The sequence below is a fragment of the Equus asinus genome, chromosome 5, assembly GCF_041296235.1.
Source record: "Equus asinus isolate D_3611 breed Donkey chromosome 5, EquAss-T2T_v2, whole genome shotgun sequence".
NCBI classification, from domain to species: domain Eukaryota; kingdom Metazoa; phylum Chordata; class Mammalia; order Perissodactyla; family Equidae; genus Equus; species Equus asinus.
This window is the reverse complement of record NC_091794.1, coordinates 96,005,805-96,030,396: the sequence shown is the minus strand read 5'-3', so window position 1 is coordinate 96,030,396 and position 24,592 is coordinate 96,005,805. Positions and strand designations below refer to the sequence as shown.

At 50.2% G+C, this 24,592-nt stretch overlaps 1 protein-coding gene across 2 annotated transcripts; it reads right to left on the bottom strand.

Annotated features, from left to right (window-relative positions):
- Positions 1–1,596: 1,596 nt before the first annotated feature.
- IFNLR1 (interferon lambda receptor 1) lies at positions 1,597–23,358 on the bottom strand. 2 transcript variants are annotated; one of them, XM_014855179.3, is made up of 7 exons: positions 23,210–23,358; positions 19,661–19,784; positions 12,548–12,732; positions 7,797–7,939; positions 6,532–6,691; positions 6,093–6,226; positions 1,597–4,942 (listed from the first exon to the last, which is right to left on the bottom strand). In XM_014855179.3, the coding sequence occupies exons 1-7, from the start codon at positions 23,265–23,267 to the stop codon at positions 4,187–4,189; spliced, it is 1,560 nt and encodes a 519-aa protein (XP_014710665.2). In that variant the 5' UTR covers positions 23,268–23,358; the 3' UTR covers positions 1,597–4,186. The 2 variants fall into 2 exon arrangements, with proteins under 2 accessions (XP_014710665.2, XP_044625932.1); XM_044769997.2 differs by having other exon boundaries at positions 19,639–19,784; positions 23,210–23,313.
- Between the last annotated feature and the right edge of the window lie 1,234 nt (positions 23,359–24,592).

The window sequence follows — 24,592 nt, the reverse complement described above, 5'->3', positions numbered from 1 at the left end:
TGAGCTCAAGGAAACTGTAAGCAAGCAGCCGTTGACCAAGTGCTAACTCATACGGGAAACAGCAAGTTACCATTGGGGGATTAAGGCACTGGTTTGTCCCCCACTTCTGTCTCCTCTCTTGCCATCTCACTCACGGAGCAGGACTGATCCCCCTTCTGAGCAGATGCTGGGTTGAGGGAGGATGATCATCTGCATGGGACAGGAATTTGGGATCTGGGATAGAGTCTAATGCAAGATCTCCAGCCACCTTATACGTAAGTCAGCTGCAGCCAGCCCCTTACTGACTCCGATTCATACAATTCACTCACCCATCCATTCATTCACTTGTTTAAGACCAAAACTCGCATGCTGTGCCAGGTGCTGGTGCCAGGAGGAAAAGGGTCCCTTCCCTAAAGGAGCTCTCAGGACATAACATCCATTGCCCCAACTCTTTCTCTCCGAGCTGCCCTTAGCTCCGTTCAGGTAAGAACCCTTGCAATCCTGCAGCCCTGCTATCCCACCACTGTCCAGAAGGTGGCAGCAAACAGGCCAAGAAAGGCTCAAAAGGTGACCAGTCGCCGGAGGCAGGCTGGGAGATGGTTGGGAGTCACCTGGGGATGAAGTTCTGCCAAGTTTTTTGGAAAGGACCTACCGCACATCCATTCAAGGGGACAGATGGCCCAACCTGACCACCAGCTGCAATGTGCACGCAATGTGCATTGACAAGGATATTTGGTTCCAAGCAACAAAAGGCCCTGGGAGATGGCTTAAAAAACCAGGACGCAGGAAAGCCGAGGCGATGGCTGCAGCTGGGCCTCAGGAGTGGAACCAGAATCAGGGTTTATCACTTCTCATCTTGGCAGCTCATGTGGTGGCCCCATTCTGCATACCGGGCTTTCCCATTCCTCAGAGTGGGAAAACAGGGCCATAGCAGGTTGGAACACAACCTGTTGCAGCCAGCCAGGAAGACAGGAATTCCGGGGAAAGGAACTTGGTGAATCAGCTCAGCTTGGGTCTAGCACCTGCCCTGGTACCAGGAAATGATGACAATCTGCAACCACAGGGCTGGGCCATTACTGTAGGAGAAACCTACCGGAATGAGTTTGGGTGTGCAAGGCCAGGCAAAGAGAATGTTCTGTGTCCTTCCCTGGACCATGGCTGCAATAGGGTGAGCTGCCAGGGTGGTGGGCACAGCTCCGGCCTCACTGTAGCAGGCGATGTGGGTGTCCTATTCCCACCCCCATGGCACTCACCTTTCCTGTACTCAGCTTGGGGGACTCCAACTGCAAGTACCTGCCACTCTGTGGGAGGGAGCGGCCCTCCACCCAGGACAGACTGAGGGAGCTCCTGCCCCTGGCAGGGGAACAAATCTGGAGGGTCCGACAGCGAACTCCCAAAGCCCCCCAGGGGGACAGGGCCCAGCTGCCCAGAGCAGTAACCGGCTACCTTCCCTCAGTCTCCCCGTGCTTTCTGGAATCACTTCTCTGCTTTATACCCCAACGTCCTGGTCTCTGGATCTGCTGCGGGGGCCCCCACTCCAAGCCCCTTGTAGTCTCAGCAGCCAGATGAGTGGGGAGGAGCCTTTGAGAAATGAGCACACACTTTTCCATTCAATTCTGCCTTTTTCTCTAAAAATAGAGCTCTTTATTGAAAACAGTCTAGGTTAGATACCAAAAAGAATTAGGGAATTATTTAAATATGATATAAACAAAATTCACAATAAATAGAAATATCTAAGAACAACATATAATATTCTCAGTACTCTGAAGACTTACACTGTTGCTCTCGCCTAAGGCAGCACCCATGTTTCCCCCATGGCCTTTAAGGGTGGCCCTGGGGCTCCCGCTCTGCAGTTCCCCGGGCCCCTGTAGGCGAAAGGGGCTTTGTAAACAGTTAGGTATTATATCGATGGCCATGCCCTTTGGTAATGCCTCCCACCGCTTTTCATGAATGACTTAATGACCTTAAAGGAGCTAAAATTTAGAATTCCTAGAGAGCTCAGCTTCTCTCAGAAATGAAACTTTGGAAAAAATGTTTAAAAAAAAAAAGCAAAGTTTAAGAATAAAGTGGTTCCTTCACACAAGCCTGAGAGCACAGCGATGATAGCTTTTAGTTTTTCAAAATTACCTCCACGAAGCAGCTAGGCTGGGTTCCAGAAAGAGCATCAGCCTTGGTCTAGGCATCTTCCGGGGAACTGGCCCTGAGCCGCAGCTCTCCCCAGTTCCAGGGTTTGTCCTGCCTCCCCTGTGCTCAGTGGGTTTGCAAGCCCAGCCAGAGAATGTTCCGTGGAAGGTGTAGAAATGCACACACGTGTGCGTGCATGTGTGTGCGTGTGTGTGAGGCCCAGCAGTGGTGAAGGCCTCCTGTCAGCTCAGTGCCCCTCAGAAATCCTTGCTGAGACCTCGGTACCGTGTCGACAAGGCCAAGGGTATAAAGGTTGTGCCAGCTGGCCAGAGACCAAAGATCTCACCCTTAAGGATATGCATAGTAAGTCACTATTTCAGCTTCTTTGTCTGAAATAAAGACAGGTGTTCCATTTAAAAAGTGGTTTGCTAACTTTTTCTTTAGCAGCGGAACAGCCAAAGCGCAACCTCATGTGGAAGGCCGCTGGAGTAAATCAGAGCCCGGGGCAGCCACTCTGGGGGAAGTCAGGGGGTCCTATAGTCCATGGCTGCCCCTGCAACTGAGAGTTGTCCCCACGAAAGCTGAGGCCTTCTGGGAACATGGTTTGAGAACCCCCAGACCAGACGCCCTCGAGCAGCTTTTCCACATCTTTCATTTAATGCTATACTCTCATGCTGGCTTCAAAACACCACAGCTCTGTGAGTAAAATGGCTACAAAGATGCTTTTCTCACAAATGGAGAAATGTAAATCCGGCAGGTTAAATGGCAGAGCCAAGATTGTTCAGCTCTCTGGCCATACAACTGACAAAAATCTTGGTCCCTATGGCTGAAAACTCGGCTGGGCTCATCCATACACTGGTGGGTGCAGGTTAACAAACGCGTTGAGAACACCCATCGTACCCCCAGGTAAGGACAGCCACTGTTTCCAGAAGACACTGGCTTCTCAGAACTGGAAGGGAAAATGGGATTTCTTTACAACCACAGTCATCAACCAAAGGGTCTCAAGTTCTGTCTGAAACAGGGATCCCAAGCGCAGGAGTCCAATGCCTTGCCAGGTTGCCACCCCACCCCCTGGAAGGTGGACCATTCGGTTCTTTCTTTGCTGGGAAAAAGCAGAGGGACCAGGGTCCCCCTTGACTGGGCTCTGCCTTCTGAGAGCTTCGTTTCGTGATGGGGGGAGGCAGCGAGGGTGGAAGAAAGGAGGTAGACTAGAAGCGGACAAGCTGAGAGGTCGCCGCTTCCAGTCGCTCTGAGGTTAGGGGTCACAGGTGGCAGACGCCCAGCCATCTCCTCAGATCCTGGGTGGGGTGGAGAATCCTCCAGCCACGATGCAGAGAGTGCTAACGACGCAGCAGGCACGTGCTATACACATCTCTCTCTCGGAACCCTCATCACACCCCAGGTGGTAGTTACAGATGAGGAAACTGAGGTAGAGAGAAGGTGGCTAACCCAGTGTCGCACAACGAGTAAATGGCAGAGCTGGGACTTGAACCCAGGTCTGTCTGATATTAAAAACTGTGCAATTCCATGATTCAGAGACCGCAGTTTGAATGATGACCACCCTTTCCCTTCCCCTCCCACGCTCTCAGCTAACTGGATTTTCCTTTACCAGGGCCCACGCTCAGGAATCAGGAGGCTAAGTATCGAGGGAGGAGGGACCTCAGTGGGTGCTGGAGAAAGGCACGACTCTGATACAGACGTGCCTCCGAATTTCCTTCCCCCAAAGCCAGATGGCCCCTTGTGGTGGCAGCTCTTGATGTCCAGTGTGACTGACCTCACCTGTTTCACGTTGTCCAGCGATGACTTTTCCACCTGGCCTATCAGCCCAGGGACAATGGGGTGATCTGACTCCCACCCAGCCTCTGACCTCAGCCCATCCTTGTCTCCGTCCGTCTTGGAGCTCAGTCCAAAGCCGGTTGGTCATAGGGTGGGGTGGCTTCTTAATGCTCAACCCAACAGACAAACAGCCTTGAGCTGGGGCTGCACCTCAGCGATGCCGCTCCCAGTCTCTCAGGTCTCGTTGGCATCTTGGGTCCTTGGGAAGCTCGGCAGCACCGGACTCGGTGGGAAGCTGGAGGACAGCTCACCTGGCCATGTAATGCCCCAGTGTACTGCCCCTGACCTCGGTCCTCTGGAAGCCGTCAGTCCCCCAGCTGCCGGCACTGTTGTCCTCAATTTCCGATTCCCTCCCACCCTCTTCTTCCTCCTCCTCCTCCTCCTCAGCGCTGCTGTCCCAGCCGAAGATCAGTGTCCCAAGAGAAACTGGGGGCTCCTCGGGGAGGAGCTTAAGACCTGGTGACAAGGAGCCCCAGCTGGCCCAGGAGAGGTCCTCTCTTGGCGGCTCGGCCAGGGAACCCGAATCCTCAGAGGATTTGGGTAGTGGGAAAGGCTCCTGACACTCGTCCCCACCCGGCCCTTGGCCTGGCCCCTTCTTGGTCAAACAGCCAGAGGACCCAGCCTCATCCCAGGGGGAGGAGCCCCCGGTGCTGGTGCAGCTTCTGTCTGAACAATCACAACCAGACGAGCCTTCAGCCTGGACCAGGGGAGTCCAGGAGCCCCCTGCTTCAGTGGGTTCCAGGATCTGGTGCTCTTGCCCCAGGAAGGAAGGTGGTTCCATGTAAGGCTGGAAGCTGACATTGTCGTCTGTGTCCTCCTCGTCGTCCTCCTCCTGCTCAGCACTGTCCTCTGATCCTGCCTGGACGGTGGCTGGGGCTCTGACTCCAGGGGTCACCCTGACCCTTCTGGTCACTTCCTTTTGGGGACAGAGGATCAGGTCATCTGGAGACACTGGGTCACTGGGCTGAAAGGTTGGCACTGGGTGTCTGTGTCCAGAAAAGTCCTGATTTGGGGAGGAGAGAAGAACGGAAATTCAGGCTTTCCTGAAATAGGATGGCTCTAATGTGGGTTCCCCCGGAAACACCCTGAGACAAAGATTCAAACGTAAGCAGTTTCTTTGGGAACTGATCCCAGGAAACGCCAGCGAGGGAGTGGAAAAATGCGACAGGAGCGGGGGGGAGCAGCCAATAGAGGGGCGTTATCAGGCGAGTTCCCCCCACAGCAGCTGGAGCTGAACCCTGCCCTGCTGGGGACTCAGGGAGCCCGCAGCGCACACTCCTCAGAGCACGTCGGGTGACGGGTGGAAGGGGTGTGATGGTGCTAACTTCCTGACACTTGCAGCCTGCCACGTGCATGGCCAGAGTGGACACCACACGCCAGAGACAGCCCCCAGGATGCAGGTTCTGGCTACTAGAGGTCAAGCTGGCGACTTTCCATGCAATGGGAAGGCGGAGCGATGGGGCAGGGTGCAGACGCACCTAACACAGAGATTTTCATTCTTTAGTTTGACTTCCCTGCAGGTCCTGAAGCCAGGAACTGTGAAAATACTTCCCTGGGCAGGGACACTCAGAATCCATGCCCACGGCCCCTACCCGACCCTAGTGCCCGCTGAGCGACACCCAAGGCTCAGTCTACCTTGCCGGGCCCTCATTTGAACAAGTCGGACCCATCTGACCTCTCCAGGCTTCCCCCGCCCCAGCCGGCCCCCACCTTCTAAGGCAGTGAGCCAGAAGACAAGTGAGAAATTTCAGGGTTGGCTTGGGCAAGACTCACCCTCGGTCAAACTGTGAATTAAGTGTTGGGCTCCTTCAAGACGTTCTCTTTTGGCACCACCCTCTCCCCCTCCCCTTCTGGGCATCTCTCCTGAATCTCAAGGCTGGGGCTCCGCTCTGGGCCCCTGACAAACCCTTAGCAGAGATGAAATTATTTAACTAAAGGGACTTAAGGCACTCCTCCCTCCTAGGTATATTTGCTATTTGCATTTGATGCCAAAGGAATGAATCACTAATGGTGGAAATTTAGACATGAAGATAGGAGCTGTTTTGCAGGCTGGACCATCTCGATAGTCTACCTGAACTACCTCTAAGTCTAACCTCGGTCCCTTCCTCTTGAACAGCCCTCCCCCTCGTCGCACACCCCCAGATTGGCCATACCAGGGCCTGTGGCATCTTGGCCCGCTGCAAACAGAGGTTCCCTGTGAAGCTCTTCCAGATCACACGCCCGGTGGCAATGACCACAAGCAGTGGCAGCAGAAGCAGAAGCAGCACCAGGAAGGTCCAGCTGGCTCCTAAGGAAGGAGAAATCACAACAACGAGGGAGACAACAATGGCTCCTGTCTATCAACTGCGTATGTGCTGAGGGCTTCACACACATTGCCCTATTTAATCCTCCTAAGAATAAACCCATCCTACAGACTGAAATCCAAGGTTCAGAGAGGTCATGTAAGCTGCCCAAAGATACACAGTGAGTGTGGTGGAGCTGGGATTTTAATGGAGGCGAGTCTGTCTCCAGACTCATGCTCTTAAGCATCCTATCATGCAGATCCTGAGGCCCAGGGGAAAAGTCGCTGCTTCTCTATCACTTGACACCCACCAGGCCCCTCCAGGGAGAAGCAGGTGGGCTCGGAGAACTCGCTGTATTTCGAGGCACCGTAGGTGTAGATGGTTCTGGCGCTGAGGCAGTGCCGTCCGCTGGCAGCTGGCTGGAGGGGGATCTGGACGGGCTGGCCATGGGGAGTGGCAGGAAAGTGGGTCTGTGTGGAGAGAGAAGCAGGGGTGAGCAGATACGTGTGGGGACCAGCTCTAGACAGCCGGGATGGCGTGTGGTCAGCAGGCAGGATACAGCTGTGATCCCGCATCTTCTTTGCCTGCATTAAAGTGTAAGTGTTAAGAGAGCACTTCCCAACACGACCTGGTTTCTTTTCCACTGAGTCTCAAGGTCAGGATGATGGTCTGGGTTCAGCCTGATGCTCAGGGTCAGTCCTGTGCGCACCCCCAGGGCCTGCTGGTCCTCACCTGGAGGGGCAGATTCCTCAGGCTTCCTACCTTCAGGGCCTCCCAATCTATTAGGGGAGGAGGGGAGGATTGTTCAGCCATTACAGACACAGAAAACTCCAGGGCTGCCCTGTTCAATACAGTAGCCACTGGCCCCACGTGGCTATTGAGCACTTGACGTGTGGCTGGTCCAAACTGAGATGTGCTCTAAGTATAAAACACACACTGGCTTTCAAAGACTGAGTGAAAAAAAACCCAAAACATTTCAATAGTTTCTATATTAATTACAAGTTGAAATGATGATAACATTCTGGTGGATGAAATAAAATCTATTATGAAAATTAAATTCACCTGTTTCTTTTACTTAGTTTAATGTAGCGCATTGAAAATTACACGTGTGGCTCGCAGTAGATTTCTATGGGGCAGGGCTGGTCTGGACTATCTGTGAGGTCCTGGAAGGCAGGGACCACATCGGACCATCTATACCCTTAGGATCCAGAGCGCTGCCTGGGCAAGCAGGCCTCCTGTAGCTCATCGTACTTCAATCAGATTTTATGGGGGGAAAAAAGGCTTTCATAAATTTTAAAAATATATTAGGTAGAAAAGTGCTGTGCTGTCACTACTTGTAACAGGGACAGGATACACTGCACTTGGCCTCTTGTAAGGGTAGAGAAGGGCAGAGGTGGGCCACAGGCTAATTGCATGGTACAGAGTCGCGGGGTGACTGCCAGGAGTGAGGGATATGTGGGGAAAGCTTCCTGGAAGAGGCTACAGGGAGGAGGCTGGCGGGGTGAGGAGCATGGGGGTTTGGTGGGGCAGTGGGGGAGGAGGGCCCAGCCTGGGGACAGGAAAGGGACTTCCCACCTTGTTCCTCGTCCCCTCCTTCCAGAAATCCACCTCATACTTCAGATCTGGCTGGTGCATGCAGAGGGGCAGCTGGTATGTGGCATTGACGGTCAGCATCCTCTCTGTCCGGTTGACCACGAGGACGGGCGGGGCCGGCTCCACTGCAGAAACAGAACAGGATCCGTCAGTACACTCTGGGGGCCACAGTGCGTCCGGCCCCTGCCACCAGGCAGGCCTGCTCTTCACCCGGCCCAGAGAGCTCTCTGGAAAGGGGAAAGCAGCACTAGTGTCTGTCAAACACCTACTGTGTGTCAGGAGCCTTGCGGCCATTTTACTGCAGCCTTGCCGTGAGCCTGGGAGGGAGAGATCGTGACTCCCAGTTTAGAGAAGAGTAAAGTGAGGCTTAGAGAGAAGAAACGGCCAGGCCAAGCTCATAGCTAACCTGCCTTGACTCGTGTTGTCCCTTCCACCTGGGCGCTCTTCACATGTCACCGGTCTGTCAGAATCCTGCCCATTCCTATCAGTTTTCTGTGGCTGCTGTAACACCTTACCACAAATTTAGTGGCTGAAAACAACACTAATTTACTATCTCACAGTTGTGCAGGTCAGAGTTCAGGCGGGCGCAATGAAGTCCTCTGCTCTGGGTCTCATGAGGCTGAAATCAAGGTGCTGGGCGGCCTGGGCTCTTCTCAGGAACCTCAGGGGAGAATTCACCTCTGCCCATCAGGTGTTGGCAGAGTTCAGTTCCTCGTGGCTGCAGGGCTGAGGCCTGTGTCCTTGCTGGTTGTAAGCTGGGAGCCCCCCACAGCTCCCGAAGGCACCTGCGTTTCTCAGCAAGTTGCCCCTCCATCTTCAAACTAGAAATGCCATGCTGAGTCTTTCTCACACTTCAGATCCCTCTGCTTTTCCTTCCTCTCCATCCATTCTGCCTCCGGCTGCAAAGTTCTCTGCTTTTAAGGGCTTACGGGATTAGATCGGGTCCATCTGGATAATCTAAGATAATCTCACTATTTTAAGGTCCATAAACTTTATTAAAATCCCTTTTTTTAAAAAAATAGGAATCTTTTATTTTTTATTTTATTTTTTTTTTTAAGATTTTATTTTTTTTTTCCTTTTTATCCCCAAAGCCCCCCGGGTACATAGTTGTATATTTTAGTTATGCGTCCTTCTAGTTGTAGCATGTGGGACGCCGCCTCAGCGTGGCCTGACGAGCGGTGCCATGTCTGTGCCCAGGATTCGAACCAACAAAACACTGGGCCACCTGCTGCGGAGCGTGCGAACTTAACCACTCGGCCACAGGGCCGGCCCCTTATTAAAATCCTTTTTGCCGTGTAATATTAACATCTAGTATATTCACAGGTCCCAGGGGTCAGGGCATAAACATCTTTGGGGTGGTCATTCTGCCTATCATGGTCCTCCCTCGGACCCCCAAAATTCATGTCCCTCTCAAGTGCACAATACATGCACCTCATCCCAAGTTCCCCCAAGGTCTCATCCCATACAGCATCAACTCGAATTCCACAATTCCATCATCTAAAGCATCCAAATCAGGTTCAGGTGAGAATCTGTGTACAATCCATTCAGTCCACCTCCTGGGACACAATTCCCATCCACTGTTGGGCCAGTGAAAGCAAAGAACAAGTTATCTGCCCCCTAATACAAAAAGGTGGGACAGGAACAGGATAACAGTTACAGACATTCTGGTTCAAACAGGGAGAAATAGAAGGTAAGAAGGAGTTACTGGTCCAAAGCAGTTTTGAAATCCAGCCAGGGGAACTCCATTAGGTTTCAAGGCCTGGGAGACTTCTCCTGGGCTCTCAGCACTGCTCTCTGGGCTCTTGGTTCTGCCCTGTGGATAATCCTTCCTTTTCATGAAAGGAAGCAAGTATTTGCAGGTAAGTAGCTTTACCAGTTGCTTCTTGCCAGTAGAAGCTGGGAGTCCAATAGCCTTCCTTCACTTCCTACTCTCTCTGTCCCTTTTAGTCCAAGCTGGCAGTGTTTCTGCTGATATAAGATTCTCAAGAACTTCATGGGTCTCCTGTGGATGTGATGGGGCTCCACTCCATTAGACGGAAGCCAGGTCCACAAACGTTTTGAGATAGCCCTTCTCTATGTTTGGCTTTAGCTGAGATGGCTGAGGGATAACACTCCTCAGCTTTGTGGAGGACCCTTGATTTGACTGAGAGGAACTGTGACTCACACTCTTGAATCTTTTCCAAGAGAATTTCTTGACGGAACACTTTGATCTTTTGATCTTCCTGAGATTTTAGCGAAAGACTCTAGAACCACAAACTTAGCTATTTCTTTATGTCACACTTTTGGAAGCAGTTTCTTAATTTTAGCATCCTTTGCCATCTGGATAAGTTGAGAATTTCCCAAATCATCAAATCCTGGTGCCTTTTTGTTTAGGTTCTTCCCTCAATTTCTCTCCCTCTCTCTCTGCATTTTGCTGTAAGTAGCAAGAAGAAAGCAGCCCATGCCTTCAACACTTTGCTTAGAAATCGCCTTGATAAATATCCAAATTCATCATTTACAAGTCCTACTTTCCACACACCTGCAGGACACAATGCAGCTAAGCTTTCTGCCAGTATCTAAGAGATCGCTTCCTCAAGTTTTCAGTAACATATTCCTTACTTCCTTCCGTGAGGCAGCACCTTTAACAACCATACTTCTACCAACAATCTGTTCACGATGATTTAAGTATTCTTAAAGGAGATTTGCGTTGTCTCTGCAATGCTCCTCACTGCCTTCTGAGCCCTCAATGGCACAGTCTTTAATGTCCACATTTCTCCTGACAGTCTGTTCAAGATCATCTAGGCTCGATGTCAAGATCGTCTAGGCTTGATGTCAAGATCATCCAGGCCTGCCCAGTGGTTTGAAGATAGAGGGGGCAAGTGACAAGGAATAAGGCAGTAAGAGAAAATCAACACACCATTGTTCAAGGTCCAGCTGAAATGCTGCTTTTTCCAGGCAACATCCTCTGACTCCCAGCCAGCAAGGAGCTCCGACCACACTTGTCACCCTTGCCTCATCTATGTGCTCAGGGCAAAGATGTGGCTTCCCTGAGATGCCACTCCTTATGTGTTCAGGAAATATCCACTGGACACTGATATGTACTAAGCCGTGCGAGGAGATGAGGGGAATGGGGAGATGAGGGTTCCAGGAATCTTGACCTCCAGGAGTCGGAGGAAATTAGGGGGAAATGAAATATGCAAGCTACCAAAACTGAAGACAAAAAGTGACCAGGGGCACAGCTGGGGGCAGAAGAAGGCAGGCAGCGTCATTCAGGCTTGGGCTGTGCTACGGAAGAACCAGGAGAGCTTCAAGGAGGAGGAAGAAAAAAAAAATTAACCTCTCTGCATCTTTCCCTCTATCGTTCCAATGTCTTATTCCTATCCATCTACCCATTGTAGTCATTCATCCCTCATTCTAGCCAGACAGCCTTCCCATCCATCTATCCAAGCTTGCCAACCATCCTTCCTTCCTTCCTTTCCAACCAATATTCCTTCCTTCCTCTCCACCCTTTCTTCCTGTTCATTTATACTTTCTTCCTTCCTTTTATCTGGCCAGTTAGCCTGCTTTTCTACTCCTCCATCCTCCCCATCCATCCATTCTTCATTTCTTTCCATACATCTTTCCTTCCTGCCTGCCTGCCTTCCTCCTTTGCCTCTCCTTCCCTCCTGCTCTTCTGTCCTTTCCCAGGCAGCCAACCTTCCTTTTACACTATCCACCCACGGCTCCATCCCTCTGCCTTTCTTCCTATCCGCCATCTCTCCATCCACACTGCTTCCTTCCTAGGAAGCATTTGTCCTTCCACCTAGCCTTCTTCCTTCCCACTCCTCCATCATTCTGCCTCTATCCTCTCCATGCTTCCTTTCTTCTTACCCATCCACCTTTCTCTTCCTTTTATCCATCCACCCAGCCAGCTTCTTCCCATCCGAATCATCTCTTCTTCCTTTCCTGTCATCCTTCATTCAATCTCTTCCTCCTCTCCCTTCAAGCTCTACTTTGCCCTCAAACATTTTGAGAAGCCTGGACAACAAGTTACAGACCTAAGCTTCAGGAGGCAACTGACTGAGTATTTATTCTCTCCTTCTCACCACCCCACCGCACTCTTGATCTGGCCCAGTGCCTCATCCAAGATCAGAAAGATCCAGATTCACATCCCATCTCCACACTTACCAGCTGCCCATCCTGGCAAGGTACTTAACTTCTGTGAATCCTGCTTCATTTACTTGTTAAAAATGGGTTGATGAAAACAAACCTCACAAGTTTGTTTTGAGAATTAGAAATAAAATGCATTGGAAAAAAAAAAAGTACTCTCCTCACTCACCGTTAACACTGGTGATTCCTGGATGTGGTGAGCATGGGGAATGTTTTCCTCTCTATTTTCGTCTTCTTCCCCTCGCCCCAAATTTCTACAGTGTATAGAAATTACTTTTGCAATCAGAATTTTAAAAAATTGCTTCTTAAAGAGGGAGGTTGAACATAAGAAAAACAGGAAAAAGTCTCCAAAGTGCCTTGTGTGGTCCACGACCAAGGTTGTGCTCAACAGAAGATCACAAACGTGATCAGAGGAGGGACAAACTGACTGGCTGGCGCTGGTGGCACTCCGCAGCTCCCAGCCACGAAGTCAGGCTCCTCGGACACGGCCGGGGCCCACGGCGGCTGCCCCAGAGGGCTGCCCTCTGCTCTGGGGGGAGGAGACAGATGGCCAGGAGAGTAGCACCACCACAGAGCCAGGAGCCTCCCGCAGGTCCCTTACCTACCTTCAAAAAGGTATTCCAGCAACTCGGACTCCGCCCAGGAGGACTTGGCGCTGGGAGAAACCACCCGGACGCGCCCCTTGAGTTTGTTGTACAGGTCCTGTTTCTTCAGGCACATCAGAGGACAGGCCAGCTCTTTGATTCCTGCACACTTTTCCACTTTTCGCCACCGTCTGGTGATTGGATTGCTGAGGGAGGAGACAGGAGAGCGTGGGCCACGGACTCAGTCTCTCGGGGCCAGGGGACTTGGGGAACAGGTGAGCACTCCTCCCTCCGCTCTGCCTGATCGTCCATCTGTCCATCTGCTCAGCCAGCCATTGGCCGAGCCAGAACGAGCAGGGTCCAGTTAGGAGCTCAGGCTCTGGAGTGAGAGTCGTAGCGGGACTCTTGGCTCTGCTCCTCACTAGCTCTGGGGCCTCACGCAGGTCACTGCCCTTAAACCTCAGGCTCCTCCTCTGTCATGCCTCCCTCACAGGGCTGCGGCGGCAGCCGCTATTCTTGGCGCTCGTAACCATTTTCCACATGTTCATCCATTCAGGCATCTGTGGACCACCTGCCGTGTGCCAGGCACCACGCTGGGTGCTGTGTGGGTGTCAGAGGGGAACATGCACGTCCCACCTCCTAAGAACACTGAGATCCAAAGAAGGGACCTGTGCGCTGGGCAGTATTCTTGGCGAATCGGCAAGGCATGACAGACGAGGGCCTGCCCTTGGGAACTGACACTCTGGTGGGAGGGGAAGGGAGACAATCATCACATGAACGAGACAAACCCAGGAGCTGGTAAGTGCAGCGACATGGGTAGCGTGGGAGCGACTGCTTTCCAAAGGTGGCTCGGGAAAGGCCAGGAAGATGGTACTGAAGCCAAGGCTGTGATGATGACAAGGGAGCCAAGAGAAGGCTTAGGGGAAGGGACAGCAAGAACGAAAGCCCTAGGAAGGGAAGCAGCTGACCCGTCCAGAAAAAAGCAAGGAGGCCAATGTGGCAAAGCCCAGTGGACGGGGAGGGGCAGTATGGACAGACTGGAGACGCAGGTGGAGAGCGGGGTGGGCAGTGAGAGGACCTCGCCTTCCCAGTAAGGAGTTTGGATTTTAGTCCAGGTGTGACAGGAAGCTACTGGAAGGTTCTAAATAGGGGAACTGAGGTGATCTGATTTATATTTTTAAAAGACCACTCTGATAAACCAGCTTGGAGGCTGCAGCCGTGGTCCAAGAGAGAACGGTGTGGAGATGGCGAGAAGGGGTTGGTTGCCGGACATATTTTGCCGGTAAAGCCGACAGGACTTGCTCACGGATTGGGGGTGGAACGTGAGGAGAAGGAGAATGAAGGGTTACTCCTGGGTCTGGGGACTGAGCAATGGGTGAATGGGGAGAGCTGAGATGCAGGCAAAGAAGACAGATTATGGGGGAGAATCCCTCTGTTTTGTTTCTTGGTGGAGCTATACTATGTAAACGCTAACAAAAAAAGAGACTGGTGTGGTTATACTAATATTAGACAAAATACAGACTTCAAAGTCCAGAGCAATACTAAAGCTTGAGAAGAATCATTGCATAATGATAAATGATTCCATTTACCAGGAAGATATAAAAATTCTAACTCATATGTGCCTACTCAATAACTTCACACTCTATACAGCAGAAACAGACAAAACTACAGGGAGTAACAGAGAAGCCCCAATTACAATGAGAAAATTTTAATACACTTCACTCAGTAACTGACGATTGAGCAAAGAAAAATAGTCAATATGTCAAAAAAATGAACAACATAATTATCAAAGTTGATCTAGTGAACATATATAGAACAAACTGAAGAAACTGGGTGAGCCACACATGAACATTAACAACACAGTAACAAAATGTTAATGAGCATTAACCAAAATAAAGCAACTCTCAAGAAATTTCAAAGAATAGTCATCTCACTATTCCCTCTGACTTCACATAACCCAGTTAAACATCACTAATGAAAGAAAACTAAGGAAAGTTTGAAAATTTTTAAATGTTTTAAAATAACTCATGGATTAAAGAGAGAACTATGGGGCTGGCCGCGTGGCTGAGTGGTTAAGTTCACGAGCTCCGCTTCAGTGGCCCAGGGTTTTGCCGGTTCGGATCCTGGGTGTGGACATGGCACTGCTCATCAGGCCATGCTGAGGCAGCAACCCACATGCCACAACTAGAAGGACCTGCAACTAGAATATGCAACTATGTACTGGGGGGCTTTGGGGAGAAGAAGAAAAAAAAGGTTGGCAACAGATGTTAGCTCAGGTGCCAATCTTAAAAAAAAAAAAAACAGAAAAACAGAAAGAATTATGATGGGAATTAGTAAATACCTAAAACTGACCACAAAAATAATAGAAATAAAAATTTTCAGAGGAATATATATAGCTTCAAATACTTAGAAAATAAGAAAGGACAGAAATTAATAAACTAAGCAATCAACTGAAGTCAGAAACACATCAAAAACCACATCCATAAACAGAGTAAAACTGTAACCTGGGGCGGGCCCAGTGGCGCAGCGGTTAAGTGCACACCTTCCACTTCCGCTGCCTGGGGTTTGGCGGTTCAGATGCCGGGTGTGGACATGGCACCGCTTGACAAAAGCCATGCTGTGGTAGGCGTCCCACATATAAAGTAGAGGAAGATGGGCACGGATGTTAGCTCAGGGCCAATCTTCCTCAGGAAAAAGAGGAGGACTGGCAGTGGATGTTAGCTCAGGGCTAATCTTCCTCAAAAAAAAAACAAACAAAAAACCCTGTAACCTACTACTCCAAAATGGGGTAAGAGACACTTAAAAATGATACTAGACATGAAAGAACAATACGAAACAGAATTAGAGAAACTCAGAAAGGAGAGAGCAGAACAGAAAGGAGGTAGCAGGAAAGAACCAGATATTCAAAAAAAACCCTCATTTCAGAAATGAAGAATAAATTAGAAGGAAGACAAGAGCAAATTAATAACAGATTATGCCTTAAAAGAAATAGAAAGTGAAAAGAAGGAAAGTTTTAAAAATAAAAAGGAAACAGAAACTTAAATACTAAAATTATGAAACTTCTAGAAAAAAGCATAGAAGAGTATCTTCATGATGCTGAGTCGGGCAAAGATTTCTCAGAACACCAAAAGCTTTTGCTACTGAAGAAAAGAAACTGGACGTATGAGTCTGCTAGAGCTGCCGTGACAAACTACCAGGCGGGGACTCAAACAACGGCCATTTATTTCTCCCATTTCCAGAGGCTGAAAGTCTGAGGTCAAGACATCGGCACGTTTGCTTTCTCCTCAGGCTTCTCTCCTTGGCTTGTGGTTGGCCACCTTCTCATCGTGTCCTCACATGGCCTTTTCTCTGTGTGAGCATGGGGTCCCTTCTCCTGGGGTCCCTTCCTCTTCTTAGAAAGATACCAGTCCTATTGGGTTAGGGCCCCACCCTTATGACCTCATTTAATCTTTTTTTTTTTTTTTAAAGATTGGCACCTGGGCTAACAACTGTTGCCAATCTTTTTTTTTTTTTCCTGCTTTGTCTCCCCAAACACCCCCTGTACACAGTTGTATATCTTGGTTGCGCATCCTTCTGGTTGTGGGATGTGGGACGCTGCCTCAACGTGGCCTGACGAGCGGTGCCATGCCTGCGCCCAGGATCCGAACCCTGGGCTGCCGCAGCGTGAATGCGCGAACTTAACCACTCTCGGAGCCGGCCGCCTCATTTAATCTTAATTACCTCTTTAAAGGCCCTGTCTAAAAATAGTCGCATGGGTGGAGGTTAGGGCTTCCACACAGGAAAGAATATGGGGGAACACAATTCAGTCCATAACTGGGCTAGTGAGTTAAGCTGCTATGAATGTTCATGCACAAGTCTTTGTATGGACACGTTTCCATTTCTCTCGGATCAACATCTAGGAGTAGAATCGGGGCGATCTGGTAACCGAATGTGTACCTTTACAAGAAACTGTCGAGCTGTTTTCCAGAGTGGCTGTACCACTGTATACTCCCACCAACAGTATACGAGAGCTCTGGTGACTCCACATGCTTGGCGATACTTAGTATTGTCAGTCTTTTCATTTTAACCCTTCTAGGGGGCGTGTAGCAGTAACTCACTGTGGTTTGAATGTGCATTTCCCTAATGACGAGTAACGTTGGACATCTTTTCACGTGCTTATTGGCCATTCATATATCTTCTTTAGTGAAGTGACTATTCAAATCTTTTTGGGTGATTTGTCTCCTTATTACTGAGAAGTAGGAGTTCTTTATCTATTTTGGATACAAGTCCTTTATCAGCGTCTATATCGTTAGAATATTTTTTTCTTGGTGACTGTCCTTTTCATTTTCCTCAGGCTTTTTTTTGAAGAGGAAAAGTTTTAAATTTGATGAACTCCAGTTTATCAGGTATTATGGACTAAACTGAACTCCCCCTAAATTCATACCATATGACTGGATTAGGAGACAGGGCCTTTAAAGAGGTAATTAAGATTAAATGAGGTCATAAGGGTGGGGCCCTAACCCAATAGGACTGGTGTCTTTCTAAGAAGATGAAGGGCCCCCAAGGATGCTCACACACAGAGAAAGGGCCATGTGAGCACACAGTCAGAGGGCGGCCATCTGCAAACCAAGGAGAGAGGCCTCAGGAGAAAGCAAACCTGCTGTCACCCTGACCTTGGACTTCCAGCCTCCAGAACTGTGAGAAACAGACGTCCGTTGTTTCAGCGCCCCAGTCCGTGATATTTTGTTATGGCAGCCTAGCAAACGAATACAGATTTTGGTACCGTAAACAGGGTGCTAACGTAACAGATAGCTAAAAATGTGGAAGTGGCTTTGGAACTGGGTGATGGGTAGAGGCTGGAAGAGTTTTGAGGTGTATGTTAGAAAAAGCCTATTTTGGAAAGACTCCTCATAGGAACATGGATGTTAAAGGTGATTCTGGGGAGATCTCATATAGGAAGGAGGAACGTCTTACTGGAAACTGGAGGAAAGGTGATCCTTGTTAAAAAGTGGCAAAGAACTTGGCTGAATTCTGGTCGAGAGTTTTGCGGAAAGTAGGAGTTAAAAATGATGAAGTTGCATATTTGGCTGAGATTTCTAAGCAAAGATGTGACCAGGATTCTCCTCACTGTTTGTAGTAAAATGAGAGAGGAGAGAAATAAATAGAAGGAATTGCTATGCACAAAGGAACCAGAACTTGAAGACTGGAAAATTCTCAGCGTACATATTCTGCAAAAAATAAGAAAGCATGTTCTGGAGAGAACTCCAAGGCTGTGGCTGGAGAATCATTTGATAACGAGATCTTGGGTGTGACTCATGGGCTTAATTAGCCACGTTGGTAGAAGCCAGGAACAGAGATGGGTTATTATACATGTACATACATACACATATATATAACAATATATACACCATAACTCTGTACACTGAAAAGGCCTAAAAGCAGCAGCTACGTAGTGATCCGCACAGCTAGCACACAGATTGAGCTCTTTAAAACCACTTCCTACTAAATGGAGAAATGGCTGCTTTCAGGTTTTAGGTCAGGAATTGTGCAAGTGAGCCTGGAACATGTTATCATAACAGACAGCAATAAAGGTAACAAAGAACTGGGGCCAAGTTAAAAGGATTCAGGAGCCAACTTGAAGAGACTTTCATTGGCCAAAGATGGGACGATTCAAGCTTCAATGAGCAGAATGAGTTGCAGTGGATTGAAACCATCAGACATGTTGAAATAGCTGAATTCATAATGATAAAAAGAAAAATGCATCGATCACCCATGGGAGATGATAGGGAACCGATTCATTATCTTGAAAACTGGTAGATAGAAGGAAAAAAAAATCAAGCATTTATTTTGTCTTGCCTATTTGAATCATACCACTGAATATCAAATACCATATGAAGAGAGACATCTTTTTATAAAATAATTCCAATGAACAAAGGAAAAAAGAATACAATTAGAATATCACCATTTTGCAACCCTCACAGGTGTTTAAAAAGCGTAAAAGAGAAGGAAAATATAAAGGTCCAGAGGATGGGCGTTCAACCCTTTAATAAATTTATCCCAGCTCCACTATTCCCAGCTGTGTGATTGAGCAAAATACCTTCTTTATCCCTCAATTTCCTCTACTGAATCCTACCTCACAGGGCTGTGCGAGATTAAATAAGTACATTTCATGTATTGACAGTGCTGACACACAGCAAACACACAGCACATGTTCAGTGTTTTCTGCCTCCAACATAGTTCTATACAGTTCTTTCTTTTGAAAGCTCTCTTGCAGTCTGTCCTGCAAGTCAGGCCCCCATCACTCACATCTGGATGCACCAGACGGAGGGACTGTGATGGAACAGGAAGAGCGCAAGCTTTGGAGTCAGACAGACTTGGGTTTTTCTTCTGGCTCCATCACTAGCTTCCTTGGGCAAGTCATGCCACCTCTTTGAGCTCAGTTTCCTCATCTCTGAAATAGGGGAAATGCAGCATCTGCCCAGTGATCCTGGGAGGGAGAAGTGAAATAACCATGCAAGGCCCTTAGCACTCAGCCTTGCGCAGGGTGGGTCCTGAGCACACAGCAGTGCCCTCCCTTCTGATTTCTTTCTCGTCACCAATTCTGGACGAATCCTCCTGAGTATCTGCTCTTATCATTGTACTCTCTACTTAAGAACTTCAAATGATTCCCACCTATGGGCATGGATGGTGAATCTGCTTCCATTTGCAGATTTATCTGGATTAAGAGTGGCTGCCTGGGCTGCCAAGTTGAGAAGGACCCCGAGGTTCTGTGCAGGCTCCGTGGGGAAAAGTGTGATCATCCAGTGATGCCTGGCACTGCTCTGCAGGACATACATCTGCCCTCTCTTATCTTCTAGAACAAGTCCAAGCACCACATCCTGGCCCTCAAAGCTCCACCCAAGCCCCCTGGGACTTTTCTCAAAGATCCACCCCACTCCCGGCAGGCCTGTCACCAGTGCCCTGTTCTCCATTCAATATCATTCCCACTTCCTTTACCAAATGCCCTCTCCAAATACCTGCCACATGCTGTCACCCATGGAACCCTGAGAACCAGCAAATGCTGCCACAGTGAATGCAGCCAGCCCAGAGAGGGCCCTCTGGCCCCTGCCCACCTCCTCATTCTCCCCACTCACTAGCCTGGAGGCTCCCCTCTACCTCTGATAGGCCACAAAATAGGTCACGTCCTGGGGGTTGCCAGGCCCTGGGAGCCACGTCAGGTACATGCTGAAGTTCCGGGAGAGCAGCGTCACGTTCTGGGGAGGGGCCAGAGAGGGCCTCCCTGTGGAGAGAAAGAGGTCATGAAGTTGGAGCTCCTGGCTGGTCTTTACATGGCCATGAGGAGCTGAAGAGGGCACAGCGCACAGTCAGGTGCTTGCTGAGTTTGAGAACCAGGGGTCATCTGGGGCAGCTGAAGCGTTGGGGACATGATGTAGGCTGGGAACCCGGGGGTCAGGATTCCAGTCACAGCCGTGCCTCTGACCGGCTGAACTGCCACCCCTTCCCCTCCCTGGGCCTCGGTGCCCGTCTGTGCCATGAAAGGAAGCTCCGGCCCACTCTGGTAGCTGAGGGTCCCAGCAGAACACCGCAGGACAGGATCCACCTAGTGGATCCCCGGACTCCAGGAGGGAACAGCCCTGAGGATTGAGGGTCTCAAGGAGGAGGGGCTTTGTCTTGGTCTCAGCCATGTCCCCAGAGCCTGCCTGCAATGGAGCCTGGCACACAGCAGATGCACAACTAATGTGTGGGGGGTGAATGAACGAATATTGATATAACCCGCATTATTCCAAAGGCCTCCTAACTGGCGGCCCTGCTTCCAGCCTTGCCGCCTCAATCCATTCTCTACATGGCAGCAAGGGCTAGAAGGAAAGATCGTGTCACTCCTCAGCTTTCAACTGTCTAATGGCCTTCACTTCACTCAAGGTAAGATTTGAATTCTTTACAATCACCCACAAGACGCTACCCAGTCTGACCGTGACTCTGCCCCTTGCGCCCCGTCTCCTGTCGCACTGGCCTTTCTGCTGTTCCTAGAGCACGCCAGGCACGCTCCCAACTCGAGGCCTTTTCCTGACCTGTTTCCTCTTCCTGAACTGTTCTCCCCTGGATATCCACGTGACTCACTCCTCTGCTTCCTTCGCACCACTGCTCAGACATCGCTGTCACCTTTAACAGGCTTCTACTTCCCCTCCTTGGCACCTCCCCCTTCCCACTGCTCACCCTCATCTTCTGAAATAAGCATCTGATTACACCACTCCCAGTTTCATGCCCTTCCCCTGCCCTCGGAATAAAGTCCACGCTCCTGATCGAGGTCCGTGAGGCCCTGCCCAGTGTGGCCTGGCCGGCCCATCTCACTGGCCTCTTCTGACATCTCCCTGACATGCTCACCGGGCTGTGGCCAACCTTCCTCCTCACCCTTCTCAAACCACTGCATTCCTGTGGGTGTCTTCAAACCTGGGTATCTCTGACTTCCTGGTATTCACCATCTAATCTTTTAAAGACTGGATTCAAATGTCACTTCCTCCGGGGAGTCTTCCCTGACTTCTTGAAGAAGTGGTGGTGATGCTGCTGCTAATACTGAGCAGCTAACGTGTACTGTGCCCTAACTATGCGTCGGGCACTAGGCACCTGCATTTTCTCCTTCAATCCTCCCCACATCCCTAAGAGGCAGGTACTAATTATGAGCATTACAGATGAGGAAACTGAGGCCATCTCAGCTAATAAGTTATAGAATCAGAATTCAAATGGAGGCCCAGCTGACTCCAAAGTCTGAGCTCTTGACCACACTTTCTCCTCTGGGTTCTTTTGGGGCCTGTTCAGCTTTATTCTTCCAACATCTGTGGGCCACTATTGGTCAATGAGATCTATTGACCACTGTGTGCCAGACCTTTCAAAGAGGAATACAACTCCATTCTTGCCTTTTAGGAGCTCACGATCCTATGGAGAATTCAGTGCCCTGCAGTGTTACGTGGGCCATGATGGAAATCATACAGGTTACAGAATGGCATCAGGGAGAGAGGGGCCAGTTCTGATGGTTCTCAGCTCGGCTCCCACCCATGGCCTTTTAGACCAAATATGGGTGCTCACTTCCACCCCATCCTGTGTCCTCTAGCTGGAACTGGATCACCAGGATGCCGATGCTGTCATTGCTCCCTGCTTCTGGGCTTTCTAGCAGGTGACTAGCAAGAGGCCAAAGTCTGTCTGTAAGCGGCTTATAAGGTATCCCGCAGGTAGGACAGGCCCAAAGTCTGAGCTTGGCCACAGTGGAGAAGTAGCAGCTAGAAGAGTTACCCAATGGAGCCTTCAAAGGGTGCCAGGCAACGGTTTGGCACTTATACACAAAGCCTCATTCAATCCTCAAGACAAACCACTTGATGGGGTGGATGTCATTACCCTTCCATGCAGCAGCACTAGGCTCAGAGACTGATGGTAAATAATTCGCTTGAGGCCACACAGCCAGATTGTGGGGAAGCCAGGATTTGAACCTGGATCTCGCTGTGCACTACCCTAAACCATCACACGACAGTTTGTGTTGCATACAGAAAACATCCCTGGGTCAAAGCACAGCTAAGACCAGGCAGGAAAACTATTGAGTTTGACAGTGAAACAGGGGCACAGACTACCCCCTCCACCTCACCACAGAAACACTGTCCCTCATCAGCTGCAATGACACTCACTGCTGCCGGGACACCAGGGGCTGGGGCATCCCTGAGCTACATGGATGGTCCTGCTCCAGCTGCTCACTCTACGACCAAAGCTGGTCATGCTGGTTTCAGCCTCAGTCTTCTCTGGTCTGTGTGTCTCACCTCTGCTTTCCTTCTTGGGTAATTCCCTTAATTGCTCTGAGCCTCAGTTTCCCCAGCTGAAAAGGGAGCAGATTACACCTATTTCATAAGACGGTTGGTTGTGACGCTTAAATAGGATAATGTGGAGCCAGCACAAAGAAGTTGCTCAATCAATGCTGGCTTTTGATGTTACTATTAGATTATGTTGGAGGGCCCTGCTAGCTCTTAAATTGTGAGTCTAAGACTAGGAGGACATCCTGGGGGCAACCTTGGGACCTTCTCCCTGGATTGGCTGGGCCTTGGTGGTTGGGTCCCATTTCAAGGTATTTTGTAATCTGTCAGTGGGGGCTCAGAAAAAAGGTGGCTTGACAGAACAAGAGCAGGGCACAGGCTCAGGCAAGAGCTCGGTCGCCTCAGGTCTGGCGGAGCATCTGACACTCCCAGCCCCAGGACGGAAGGGAGCAGAGGAACGCGAGCAGGCTGCGGGGGTGGGCGGGGCACTTCCGTCTGATTGCCCCTACTAGCGAGGGTAAATGTGGTATTAATGCCAGCGGACTGGGCTTTCAAAAAAACCTTAAAAAGCACTTTTTAAATAAATGGAACTGCTTTTTAAACTGCCACTGTCTCTTTTTCCCCCGTTCTCCCGATGCTCAACTGGCATGAGGAAATTACTGGATCAGTTTCCTCCCAGAAAGGAATTTCAAAGACTCTTGGGTCTGTTTAGCCCCTGGAACAAAACTGGTGGTGGGTGGGCAGGGCCGATTTCGCACCCAGCTCCCGAAGCTGCGGGCGGGCTGAGGACCACGTCCCTCCCTCCCTCCTCGGAGCTCCGGGTCTGAGAATGGGCACGGCCCGGTCGGGGCACCCCGCAGCCCGCAGCCCCTGGCCCTCCCCGCGCCCCGGACTCCGCGCCCCGCGGCCTTACCTGGAGCGCACTGCAGCAGGCACAGGAGCAGGGGGGCCCACTGTCGGGACCCCGCCATGTCGGCCCTTCCGCGGCCAGCCCGACGGGGTCACGTCCCGGCTCCCGCCCCTCCGCCGGGCGGGTGATGGGCGGGCGAGCCGCGGGCCCGCCCCTCGCGGGCCAGGACTCTGCGAGGGTTTCCCCCCGGGGCAGCCCCGCCCCGAGGGAGGCGCCGCACTGGCTCCCGGTGCCGCCTGTGCTGGAAAACCTGCAAAACCGCCCGTAGCTTCCCAGTACCTCCACTTCTGCTCCATCCCGGGAGGCGGGGAGGTGGGCAGTAAATCACTGATGGGGGGAGGGGAGGGGTGGGGAGAGAAACTCTGTTATCAATAACCACAGTTAGGAATTCCAAGATGGGACTCTTGGACAGGACTAAGAGAAGCGTTCAGAGCCAGTTTGACTACAGTCTCAAATAGCACTGGCCACGGTATTTAAGCGTGTTCTACGTGCCAGGTACTAAACCAAGCACTTTTTACACATTGTCTACTTTAATGTCCGCGAGAGTCCGGTGGGTCGGCCGTCTTATTCTCTACATTGTTCACATGGGGAGTGGCAGCCTCCAGAGCGTAATGGCTTGTTGAGAAAGCGGGTCCCTCCGACACCGAAGCCTGCGGGGTGTGACCAGTCACCTGAAGAGTAATCGCTTCCAAATAATGGAACCAGTCGCCCCCGCAGAATAGTCTACAGCCATTAAAAAGGATATTTGGGGGCATATGTAGTGACTGGGGATGTTTACAATACCGGCTCAGTAGCGGAAAAGCAAGTACCAAAATATGGGCCCATTAAAAACTGTCTAGGCATCGATGGATTTGGAAGGATATAACACCAATGTGTTAATGGTGGGTATCTCTGGGTGGTGAGGATTTTTTTTTTAAAGTTTTCTTTCTGTTCATGATTAGTTCTGTGTTTTTCAATAATTTATATGTATTGCTTTTCCACCAAGAAAAGTCACTTTTATTCTAAAAATAATCATAGCTCTCATTTATTAAATATGGTCTTTTCTGGGGCTGGCCTGGTGGCACAGTGGTTAAGTTCGCACATTCCACTTCCATGGCCCATATTCGGGCTGGCCTGGGTGGCCAGTGCCGAGCTACGCGCTGCTTGTCAAGCCATGCTGTGGCAGGCGTCCTAGTGTAAAGTAGAGGAAGATGGGCACGGATGTTAGCTCAGGGACAGTCTTCCTCAGTAAAAAGAGGAGGATTGGCAGCAGATGTTAGCTCAGGGCTAATCTTTCTCAAAAGAAAAAAAAAAAAAAAAAAACGTCTTTTCTGTCCTTCCACAACTCTGGAAGGAGGTATTGCTTCCTCTTTACAGATGAAGAAACTGTCATTCTGAGAAAGCAGA

Excerpts from the sequence above, each read along its gene's own strand:
- IFNLR1 (XM_014855179.3), bottom strand. The coding sequence starts at position 23,267 with ATGGCGGGGTCCCGACAGTGGGCCCCCCTGCTCCTGTGCCTGCTGCAG. Across the intron at positions 19,785-23,209 it reads CCTGCTGCAGTGCGCTCCAG|GGAGGCCCTCTCTGGCCCCT; the intron begins GTAAGGCCGCGG and ends TTCTCTCCACAG. Across the intron at positions 6,692-7,796 it reads AGGAGGGGACGAGGAACAAG|ACCCACTTTCCTGCCACTCC; the intron begins GTGGGAAGTCCC and ends CTCTCCACACAG.